Below are 12,266 nucleotides of genomic sequence, written 5' to 3'. Positions count from 1 at the left end.
ACCCAGAAGAAGCTGAAATTGTCAATTAATATGACAAAATATTAATTGGCAATGGCATGATTGAAGCTCGACTTGTTTTTTTTTATGTGCAGTGTGCATGTGATGAATATAAAAATGTGTGGAGCTTCATCCATACTGGTAGTATTGTGGCCATATTGACTTTTCTGAACATACTCCAAGGACATTCCTACAAGACGCAGTGTTTCTCAACCTTGACAATTTTAAGGCATGTGGACTTCAACTCCCAGAATTCCACAGCCAGCATTGCTGGCTGTGGAATTCTGGGAGTTGAAGTCCACATGCCTTAAAATTGTCAAGGTTGAGAAACACTGCGCAGAGTGTTCCTTTAAAACAGGGTGTCAAACTGCCGGCCAGTGGACCGGACGCATCATCCAGAAGCCACGGCCACCCTGGGAATGGCAAAATAGTCCTGATACGTCTCGCGACGTCACGTGACGTCACGAGTTTGACATGTCTGCTTTAGAATGTTCCTGACTAGCAAGTTCTGTTAAGAGTTGTTCTTTAAGATGGCATGATGTATAATAGTTCAAATGGTAGAAAAAAATTAATTTTGGATTGTCTTGGTTAATTTAAAAAGCCTTTCTCAAAGGAAGGAAGGGGAAGGCAGGCACCAGTGCATCTATGTGTCAAAAACATGAGCTCCCATGCATGATTTAACAATAAAAACATACAGACTGTTGTTAAATTGGATGGCAAGGTGGGGAGAGGGTTCCACATTAAAGTGGGTGGGATTTTGATTGTGTAATTGTAGCCAAGATGTTGACTTTTTTGATACCACCATTGAGTGGTCCTCACAATTTTGTATATAGTGGTACCTAGGTACTCATCGTTAATTGGTTCCAGGGGGTGCAATGAGTACCAAAAACTATGAGTACCAAACAAATTTTTTCCATAAGGAATAATGTAGTGAGTCACAAGTCAGCCGACACGGACAAGTTCTAGCTTGTGCGTTGAGTACCAAACACGATTAGTACCGGGATAAAATTTTTGCATCGAAATACGTTCAGTACCAAACTCGATGAGTTTCAAAGCAGTTTAGTACCAAGGTATCACTGTAACTCTTCACTAAAGAGTTCTACAGCTGCAGAAAGTTTGAAAAGTGTTACATCAGAGAGACTTCTGTGGAAAAAAAAAATCAGATGATTAAAGGATTCACTACCTCCTAAAGTTAAATCCTAAGGAACCCGATAGATAAACCTATTGGAGCCTGGGAGGTATTTTTAAGTACTTAATCTCTATTTCTTCATGTTACAGAGTCTAAAACTAGATGTAACTAGATGTACAAGTGGTGAGATTGTTTTTTATTTTTATTTCCTTACTGGGGTGCTGGATGAGGTGTTTTGTTTTGTTTTTTACATGAGTCAGGTAAATTTTCTTGTCTGCAATGGGGAGAAAAAGGTTAACAGCTGCTGTAAGAATTCTGCTAAAGATAATTTACTGCATAATCTGTACAAGGGAATTACAACTGGGATGGGTTGGCCATATAATAAAGTTTGGCTAAACAGAATTTCCAGCTTCAGTTGGAAACAGAAAAACAGAGAGCCATGGGCTGTATTTTCTGTTTCTATTTGCTTCTTCAAATAATTCTGGAAAACAAAATGTTTACACGGATTATTTTATGAGTGATTTTTGCAGGATTCTTCTGTTAAAATTGCTATATTTTTGCTACAATTTTTTTTGCATAATCCATTCTGCCAGCTGTGGGTAGGAGCAAAATATTTTAAAACTTATTGTTTTAATTTCATCAGATTTTTTTCTTTTTAAAGTGCACATAAATGTTATGTTTAATGCTGACATTCTTTCCAAGCTATAGAAAAATATGCTTAAGTAGTTGTATAACTTTTTTACTTGGAGCTACTGTATGTGAGAAGCAGTTTAAGTTATGCTAAATCTTAATTTGTTTAATTTTGACTTTATAAACTGTGGGAATCCAGCCACAGTGGAAACTATAGTTAAAACTATGTCTTATCTTAGCTACCATCTTGTTGGTGCCAGATAAAGCAAATTAACTGTGTATGTTTAGGGATTGAATTTACTGTTTCAAGACATTAATTTATTTTGGTGATAGTTTTGCTTGGACAGGTAAGAAAACTGTTCAGCAGTTCTCATTCTTTTGGTCCATCATTGAATGTTTAGCCAAGAAACTAGGAAATATTGCACTAATAATATTTTGCCCAAGTGGTACATAATTGTAAGAATAAATTGTGGGTCCATTCATATTTAGTAATCCAAGTTCGTTAATTTTGTTTTTAGCTGTCTTTAGTGGAAAAACTACCTGCATCCTATTTATGTTCTTGGCTGTATATTATACTTAGATAACTAATCATTGCTTAAAAACTAACGTTTGGACTTTGGATGGGAGATTTTGGAGCATATAGTTATTCAAAAGAAGGTATTTTAAAAGGTATTTTTTTACATTTTAATGTATTAGAATGGTCTCCTTGCCCACCCTGCTTCTAGTGGTAAAATGATTGACTATAAATGTAATGAAATGGTAAAAAAAAGTAATAAAATGCCCTGCTTGGAATAAGTGGCCGGATCCCTGATTAAGAATAGACCAGTACAGAAAGGATGATGTATGACAGCACTTTGTGGCAGCTCCCATTTATTTAACATATCTAATTAAAATTGGAGGATTGCTGGTCACATTGGAAACTTTGAAAACATGTAGGAGATACTGTCACAAAGTAGATCATGATGAAGTACAGGTAGTCCTCAACTTACAACCATCTGTTTAGTGATCAGTCAAAGTTACAATAGCACTGAAAAAAGTGGTTTATGACTGATCCTCATACTTGCAACCCTTGCAGCATTGTGTCGTGTGATCAAAATTTGGGCACTTGGCAACTGGCATGTATTTATGACAATTGCAGAATTCTGGGGTCAGGTGATCATCATTTGTGACTTTTCCAGCAAGCTTCTCATAAGCAAAGTCGGTGGGGATTCGCTGGATTCACTTCATGATCATGTGATTCACTTAACTGCAGTAATTTGCTTAAAAACTGTGGCAAACAAAAGTCATAAAATTGAACATGACTCACTTAACTGCTTTGCTCAGTAAGAGAAATTCTGGTCCCAATTGTCGTTGTAAGTCAAGACTACCTGTATTGTATTTTGCAGAATGATGGCTATTGGGGAATAATCCTTTCAAAACACCAATTTAAAAGTACAGCTAGTTCCTCGACTTATGACCACAATTGAGCCCAGAATTTATGTTGCTAAGTGAGAAATTTGTTAGGTGAGTTTTGTCCCATTTTATGACCTTTCTTGCCACATTTGTTAAGTGAATCACTGCAGTTGTTAAGTTAGAAACACGGTTGTTAAATGAATCTGGCTTCCCCATTGACTTTGCTTGTCAGAAGGTCACAAAAGATGGTCACATGACTCTGGGATACTGCAACCGTCATAAATATGAATCAATTGTCAAGCATCTGAATGTAAATCATGTGACCATGGGGATGCTGCAACAGTCTTAAGTGTGGAAGATGTTCATAAGTCACTTTTTGGGGGCTGTTGTAACTTCAAACGGTCACTAAAAGAACTGTTGTAACAAGTTGAAGACTACCTGTATCTTCTCTAACTCTCTGCTCTCTAACATGCATACAGGAAGCTGCCTATTCCTTGACTAGAAGACCTCCAAGGTCCCTTACAACCTCATTATTTTATGTAATATGATTATCTCTGCTGCTTTTCTGGTGAAGTGGGTGCAGCCTACCTAGTTTTTTAAGAAAGCTTTTGGGGCCCAGGATCATCATAATATTAGAGAGTGCTTTGTTTTGCAGCATGCCATTGTTCCAAATGGTTAAACGATGTATATGTGAAGGGGGGGGGGGGGAAAGAGGCCTAGAGGTGTCAAGGAAAGTATCTAACAGAGAAAAGGGGTTCTCTTTTACTCTTGTGTGGATATTGAATATGTGATTTGCTTTTATCTCTAAAGGGGCAGTTACTCGGATATTAAGATGGATAGATATATCAACTGACGAACTGTTTAATAAAATCACCTAAAATTTACTGGGATGACAACCAACTCTACTGTGGCAGGGGAATATAAGAGATAGAATCATTTACGATCTTAATGGGCTAAAATCCAATTCAAAGAAAAATGAATTTAGCATGGAGAAGCATGTTGGTATTGAATAATTCAAATAAGTGGATTTGTATTTTTTTTTCCACTACTTTTCTGAATATACCAAGATCAGCCAGCTGAGAAAGTCTTCTGTTTGAATGTTTCCCAAGTTGTTTAAAGAAAACTACATTCTCAGCTTTGGATGCCTCCCCCTTTCACTCTGTAATATGGGGTAGATAATGCTCACAAAGTGTCTATAGGGATTATATCAATATAAAGTGTTTTGAAGACTTAAAACCCTCCAAACCTGTTGCATTAAATGCTGTATTTTCTTAGTAATCCTGGTATTAGTTGTTAAATTCCATTTCTTTGCCTTTGCTGTCTGTAGACTTATATGAAGACTTACATGAAGCCTTCCAGGAGGACAAGAATTATATGTAACCTGCCAAGAGCCTGTGGGATTGAAAGGGCTAGAAATAAATGAAATTCAGGTTAGTGGCGAGGAAGCAGAAGGTGTGCATGGACCACTTCCAAGAGGAGGGTCAAGTGTTTTTTGTAAGTACACAGTTCATCTGATGCTTGGACTCTTAATTGTTCAATCCACAAACCACTTGGGTGGGAGGTTACAAATGCAATAGGATTTTAACCCCTTTAGCCGCATTACCTGTGATTTTAGGATTGGATAAGAAAGAGGTAATCTGTGTCTTTGAGCTAGGTAATTAAATCAAAGGAGTTAGCCTTATACGGTTGAGCAAAAACAATGTAAAACTTGTGGATTCTTAATGCCAAAGAAATTCAGTGTTACCACTGGACTTACCTGTATTTCTGGACTACTGTATAACAGCTACTAAAGTTGAGTTTAATTATGTGGTCAGAAACAACTTCTTTGAGAAAAAGGCCATCACTATTTTTAATTGACACACTCAGTTCCAGAAATTAAAATGGGGAGAGAAATATTTATTGGATATTAATACTAGGTTCACAAATCAAGATTTGTTTTAATCATGGCATTCAAGGAGATATAAAAGCTGGATTTACACCTTAAGTCATAAATTGTGATTTACTGGCCATGTTGTCTAGGTTCATGTTAAAATGATAATTGGCATGTTAATTAAGTGAGATCTCTGAATCCAGTCTAATGACCTAAAATTATTAAAGCTGCAATGTCTTGTAATTTTTGATTGGCAACAGGTTGGATTCTATGAGTTGCAATGAATACGGGAATAAGATTCAATCAAAATTGAATAAGAGAGAGATTCCAACAATATAAAAGTATCCATTCTTTGATTCAGTTGGAAAATAGGTATTGGGCAGTATAATTTTAGCAACGTGTTTTATTTTGAAATGCACAACATTGCCAGATGGAAAATTGTTATAACTGAATGCCATCGATCTTGAATAACTTTCTAATATAGTCCTATCCTAAAAATAGAGCTTAGAGTCTGCAGTAAGCCTGTTTAATGTTAATTGGAATTACTTCCAGGTTCAATTAGGATTGGACTGTCTTTTGCACGCCAGGGAGTTGGCTTTTAATGGTTATTTCTATTCTCTTCACGGCTATAGTGCAAAGGATGGTATATATAATCTTTAACTACTAAATGCAACTTGCTTCCCAGTGAAATGGATAAGGTTTTGCTTTTGCCTCCAAGAAAAACCCCGGAAGGAGAGAAGCATTCAACTTCTTCTCCAGCTCTTTTGAGTATTTGAGATGTGTTTGAATGTTAGTAGCTCAAGTTGGTAGTTGGTTTGATCTCCAAATTTGGCAATTTAGCTGCAAACGTTTCATCTCCATTTGGGGGGACATCTTCAGTGTGCTTTAAATTGAATCTTTTGGGTGTGCTTAGCTTGGGATTTGGTGGTCTGATCTTTCAGGGTGACTTACTCCTGAGTAAATGGTCACAAGGCCATGTCGTCTGGGCTGATTTATAACCTCTGCAAGCCTTTGGGAGTTGATATTATTACACCCACCACGATTGGCACATCACTAACTGGAAACCACTGAGGAAAAGGCCAAAGTCTGAGGTGAAATGTGCCCTTTTGAAAACCTCTTGAGGTTTCCTGAGGCGATCCCCCCCCCCCACCAAGAGGAAAGCTCTGATTTGAGGATGGCCTCCTCGTGCTTTGAAACAAATCCGAGTGTCCAAAATTAGACATTTCTATTATTTTTTTTTAAAAAAAAGAAATGCCGATTACAATTACGGGGGCAGTTAGGGAATTCCCGCTTCTCGGGCTGCCTGGAGAGGCCTTTCTGCTCTTTCCCCACCAGAGAGCACGCTCCGTTTGAAAGCTACAGCGAGGGGGGGGCAGGGGGTGAGGTGGAAGGGTTGAGGGACCAGTCCCGGCCTTCACCCTCTCCTCCATCTTCCCAGCGCTCAAAAGAGGCTCAAGCGCGGTTTCCCCCCCCCCCCTTTTTTTTTTTTATAATCCCCCTCAGCCGCTTGAGGCGAGCGGGCCGTCCCATTCTCAGCCTCGGCGGGGGCGTCCGCCTCGCGACCCCCCCCCCGCCCGACGCTGGCGCCCGCGCGCGCCCACCGCCTCGCGCCGCCGGGAAGGCAGGGGAGAGGCGGGAGTGCGCGCGCCCCCTGTTTCCCCCCACCACCACCCAACTCGGCTTGTCCGGCTCTCCTCGCTTCTCTCTCTCTCTCTCCCTCCCCCCTGTTGGCGACGATGGTACGGCCCGAGGGTTAGCGGAAGCCCGGCCGCTGAGGCGCTGCCATGTTGAGCCGCCTCCGCCTCCTTCGCCGCCGCCGCAGCAGCAGAGGCAGCCGCCGCTTGTGCTTTGTTGTCGGCTCCATGTAGCTGGGGGCCCGGGGGAGGGAGGCGGGGAGGGGGGCGGGCGGGGGAGAGCGCGGCCCAGGGCGAGCCAGCCAGCCAGCCAGGCAGGAAGAGCGAGTGCGGCGAGGAGCCGCCGCCGCCACCACCAGGACCAGGCCGCCGGGCCTGAGGAGAAACCATTTATATAGAGCGGCGAGAAGACATTTATTTTTTACCCCCCCCCCCTCCTTCTACGAACGGCTCCTCCTCCTCCTCCTCCTCCTCTTCTTCCCCCCCTCCTTTCTCCCGGCCGCAAAACCATGGAGGCCAATTGGACCGCGTTCCTTTTTCAGGTGAGGGGGAGAACAACGCCCGATCGTTAAATATATANCGTTTAGGCCTCCTCGCCAGAGGAGGAATCCGGCCGGCTGGCTCTCGGCAGCGGCGCCCTCGCTTTTCTCTACCGCCCCCCCCCCGCCGCCCTCAGCGCAGACGGGGGGGGGGAATAGCGGGAGGAGGAAGAGGAGGAGAATCTGGTTGCGCTCGCCAGCGCCGTGGGAGGCCAACGGGAGCGCGTTTTTCTCCCTCTTTTTCTCCCCCCTCCCTCTGTCCCCCCCCCATAAATAGCTGCTTTCCTCAGCGCCGGCGGGAGGACGCCCCCCCCCCGCGCGCAGCCTTCGCACGCGCGCAAAACTATAAAGAGCGCCCTCCCTCCTTTCCCCGTTTAATTTCCCCCCCCGGGAGGGGGCAGAAGAAAAGAGGGGGGGGAGTGTTAAGCCGTGTGATTTGGGGAAGGGGGTTGTGTATGGGGGGGGGGTTATTTTTCTACTTTTTTAAAGCTTTGCTCCGAATAGCGTTGGCCGTTCCCCGCCAAACTATTTCCCCGGGGTTTTTTTTTGTTCGTTTGTTTCTTTCTTTCGTTTGGTGTTCAAGAAAAAAAAGGATCATGCTCTCTCATTGTGGTTGGGATTATGGGGTGCAAGGATTTGGATACTTCTCGCTTTGGGACCAGTCCTGTCCTTGTTGCATTTTTTTTTTAAAAAAACAAGGGAGGGAAAAAGATCTGTTTTTTTTCTCCTCTGGGCTTTCATTTTTGTTGAAAGATTGCAACTAAATCTCTCTATAGGGGGCTTACATCCCTGCTCTCTCCATCCCCTACCATTTTTTCTTTTTATCTTTTTCTTCACTCCAGTTTCTTTAGAGCGATTTCATCCAATTGCCTGCCACGGTGTGAGGTTTTCTTCCTACTCTTTCCTCTACTGGGAAATTTTTGCTGCATTCCTTGTTTCTTCTGTCTCTATTCGTGGGTGGTGGTGATGGTGGTTAAGGAATAGATTGCAGTATTTACTCTCCTGCCCCTACATCCATTCTGTTTTCTTCTTCCCTCTCAACCTTTCAGTGAAATACTCAGAATTATTTTCTTATCCCGTGTACTGCAAAATGGGATTCTGTGCGTACTTTGCTTGCTTGAGTCTCTCTCCATCTTGTGTTTTCAAGCAGCTTCCAGTACTTCAGCAGCTTTATCATTGTCTTTTCTTGCTTCTCTGGGATTCCTGATTCCCTCCCTTGCGTACACACTCTATGAGATTCTCTATCCATTTTGCTTCAGTCTCCAGTAATGTTTGCTTTGAATTATTTTCTTGTTATCAGATGCTTCTATTACCTCATATTAACGCATCACCCCCTTTTTTTCTTTTTCTTAACTTTTACTGTTTACTTTGCATGCTTCCTTATTTTTTAATTGCAGTTGTTTCCTCGTCATACTGGTATCATTGGCACTTCCATTAGCTTTTAAGGTGCCACATGAGCTTGTAAGGGGTGATCTGTATTAGACTTAAGTCAGTCTGGAATTAATTTCTGGCTGCTACATTTTCTACCTTCTGCACATAATGTTACCCTTGATTGTCACTTTTTAAATGTGTTCTTGGTGGTTTATTTTCTTTTCATCATCTTTGTTCTTGAGAGTGATGGGTTCTTTAATTTTGTATGCAGTATTCTACTTTTGTCTCCATTGCTACCTCCTGTTGTCTTCCATTTTTGAAGTGCGCTACTTATCTCTACGCATGACAAATTTAGACTCTTCCACTGCTTACAACTTGGTCCTCCAATTTTTTTCTGCTTGTTCTCTGCTTTTGTACTTCGCCCCCCCTTTTATTTCTGCAGCTCCTCTTAGGATGTCATTGTCACCATTACTTTCTTTTGATCCCCACAGTGTTGTATTTCATTCCATCTGCCTTTTAATTTTGCTATTTTTCTTTTTCCTTCATTCTCATCTCTTACAGATGATCACTTACCACTTTCTGCCTTGCAGTTCTAGCTTTACTACTTTGTCTTTCTTTCCCCTTTTTATAAACATGTATCAAGATGCTTCATTATATCTTCTTATCCTTTCTTTTAAAAAAACAGTCACTTTATGTACTCAGTTGTCTTTTGTTCTGCTCTCCTATATTATCCTCTTTAGCCTTTAACCTATTTTTCCTCTCTGCTAATCTGCCACATTAAAGCATTTGTTTTCCTGTTTCTTTTTGCTGCAACTCTGGGAAATGCTACATGTCTATTTTAAATTATTTTATGTGATTGTCTACTTGATAACTTGGTAACATCTTAAACTTAAGAACAGATATTAATATTCAGAGGCAGTCAGTTTAGGAAATATAGCTTGTTATTCCTTAGGTACAGATTATATTATAGTCTGCTTTGACAATTCAGAGAAATGACGCTGTTTACTGAAACTGAATTAAAATTAATATTGGGACAGAAGTGATTTTATGGTGGTGGAAATGATGGATAGGGTAGTTTGGAAAGAAAATATATTCAGCTTTTTTTGCTTGAGCTAAAAAAAAAAAAACTTGCCCAAGAGAAAATTCCAGAGACTGTTCTCATCAAATTTGGACTTACTAAGTGATAAAGCATGTCTTCAAGTTAAACTGTGATTTCTTTAAAAAAAAGGACTGTTAAGAACTATTAAGGATTCTAGAAAATAATGCACTAAAATGAGGGCACGTAGCTTGCAAGTTGAGTCATTTGGAAGCATCAATCTTCTCTAAGGAATGCTGTATACCAGATTACTTTGTCTTTAAATCTACAAGCCAGATGAGAACCTAGGTTATAATACATTTTCCTTTTTTAGCTTGAAACTGTATACTAATTACAATACCTCTTTCTTTCCCCGAAGGTAAAATAATACCCTACAAATTATGAGTTTGCGTCATTTGCCCGCTTAGTTTTCTGTTCTTTTTAAAATGCAAAGCATGACTCCAGTTTAAAAACATGAACTGGAGGAATAAATCTGAGGTGAATGCATTGCAGTCTTTCTTTTATAAAAGCAAAAGTCTTCCAAGTACAAGATGAGTCATTTGCTTAGGTGCCCAGTCTCTGGAAACAGGCTTAGAACATGATCTTGAAAACAAAATTTGTTTGATCCTGTAACTCACACAAAGGTTGTGTGTCTTAACTACATACAGTAGGCACGAAGTGTTCTATTATTAACAATTATAAAATATCTATAGTTCAGTTAAAAGTATTATTTGGTAATTCTGAAGTTTGTTAATCTCTATAGAGAATATTGCATGAGTTAAGAAGTTATGGCCTTCCTCTCTGAATCCTTGTGGAAACTTTTTTTTTTTTAAATAACCACCTAATTGACAGAATGTGGATTGTGGTAAGCTACAGTGGTGCTTTTCTGGAAAATATTGACAATCCTTGTTTTGGAAAGCTGTAATTAATAGAAATGTTGCATTTTTTCATTCTCCACTTTTAGTAAATAGGTAATAATTTTAGAATCAGTTCTTAAAAGTCATCTTCAGATCATTGAGTTTAAAATTACAAACTATGACTGTTATGCCTCCTTATACTTAATATGGTTTTTGGTAATTAAAAAAAATATATTTCTGGCTTACATCAGAATTAACATGTGTTTTAAAACGGTCTTTAAGTTGCCTAGAAAGTTCAGCCTGCATGTTAATAAAGACATCATGCATCTAATAGCTCATTCAAGGTATGATTCACTGATGCTAATTAGCAACTCTAACATCAAAGTACAATGCAAAAAACTTTGCCTCTAGCTACAGAAGTTTGTAGTACCAAATTTTTCCACCCTAGGTCATGAAACAGGATTTTGTTTTATTGTAAAAATCCCATTCATAAAATAGAAATCCAAGAAGTATTGAATATATATAAGATAATACCAAATAAATCATGCTTTTTCATTTAGATCCTTGGTTTGGCTCTACAGGAGAAGGCAGGACACAAAGGAATATTTATTTAAAAATAACTTTAAATATATTAAATGCTTTTGTTATATGTGCCTTCATTTACAAATTAATTCTTAAGATCCCCTTATAGGGCATAACAAAGGGCACAAGATTTCTAGAATTGGTTACATGTTAACAATTTTCCGTTTTAGGAAGCAAGAGCTGTCCAAATAAAGCCTGTCTACCATAGACAAAATAAGGTGGCGACTTCAGGCAATAGAGTTGTAGTACATGAATGGCAGCAACTTTACTTGTATTGTAATTTTTTCGTTTCATGTGCAAAATAATTTATCCAGTTCTTAGCATACTGAATGCATTGGAGTAAAAGGGTGGCATCCTTGACTGTGACTCAAACAAACTAATCAGCAACACAGTCAATTTGGATTTGGGTCAGTGTGCATATGACCTTTATAATGGAAGGTTTCAATATGAGATGACATTACTGAAGATTTGAGACAAACATGCAACACGTAAAAGAGCCTACAAATTATGGCTGCTTGCACCTTGGCCAGAGGATTTGGTCTTTTACAGAATTGCACTCTTTTGTCTTCAGATTCTGTATCCTATGCTCTTAGGTCAGGAATCGGCTGCTGGAGAACTTGGGTTAGAACTGTATCTTAAGTTATTTTTCAGCTGCACAGAGAAACAAAACTGGGTTTTTCCTGTCTAGACCAGAGGTCCTCAACCTTTTGGGCACCAGGGACCGGTTCCGTGGAGAGAGGTTTTTCCCCGGACCAGAGGGTGGGTGGTTTTGTGTGTTGACGGCATCTCGCGGAAGGGGCTTTGCTTGTTTATGCGGCCCGGTTGATGGCATGCCACGGCCCAGTACTGGTCCATGGCCCGGGGGTTGGGGTCCCCTGGTCTAAACTGATCTGAATTGGGCACCGCTGAAAGAAAGTGGAATGGATTCTGCCCTGCCACATATTCCGTAAATTTTCTTCAGATGCCCTTCAGATATATGGTCTTCAGCTTCCAATATATATACTAAATATAGTAAAGTGGTATACAGTCCTAGTTTACTTTTCAGCATTGTGTTTGGTTGTATTTGTTTCATTGCTCAAAAGGCTAGTTGCGGAATCATTTAGGTGAAATCCTGATGGAAAGTGGAATCTTGTGTTGGGGTCATTCTCTGGTCACCCTTCTCCATTCATGCTATCAAATATGCTTGTTTT

General features: G+C 40.1%; 1 protein-coding gene across 2 annotated transcripts in view; it reads left to right on the top strand.

Annotated features, from left to right (window-relative positions):
* Nucleotides 1-7,141: 7,141 nt before the first annotated feature.
* VEZF1 (vascular endothelial zinc finger 1) overlaps nt 7,142-12,266 on the top strand; it is a 29,548-nt gene continuing 24,423 nt past the window's right edge. For both annotated transcript variants that reach the window (XM_015826587.1, XM_015826586.1), the window contains exon 1: nt 7,142-7,194. In XM_015826587.1, the coding sequence (XP_015682073.1) occupies nt 7,162-7,194 (33 nt within the window). In that variant the 5' untranslated portion in view covers nt 7,142-7,161. The remainder of the gene's footprint in view (nt 7,195-12,266) is intronic.

The sequence above is a fragment of the Protobothrops mucrosquamatus genome, unplaced genomic scaffold (genome assembly GCF_001527695.2).
Source record: "Protobothrops mucrosquamatus isolate PMUCROS unplaced genomic scaffold, P.Mucros_1.0 scaffold3195, whole genome shotgun sequence".
Taxonomy (NCBI): domain Eukaryota; kingdom Metazoa; phylum Chordata; class Lepidosauria; order Squamata; family Viperidae; genus Protobothrops; species Protobothrops mucrosquamatus.
The sequence above is the reverse complement of the archived record's forward strand: the minus strand, read 5'-3'. Positions and strand labels throughout refer to the sequence as shown.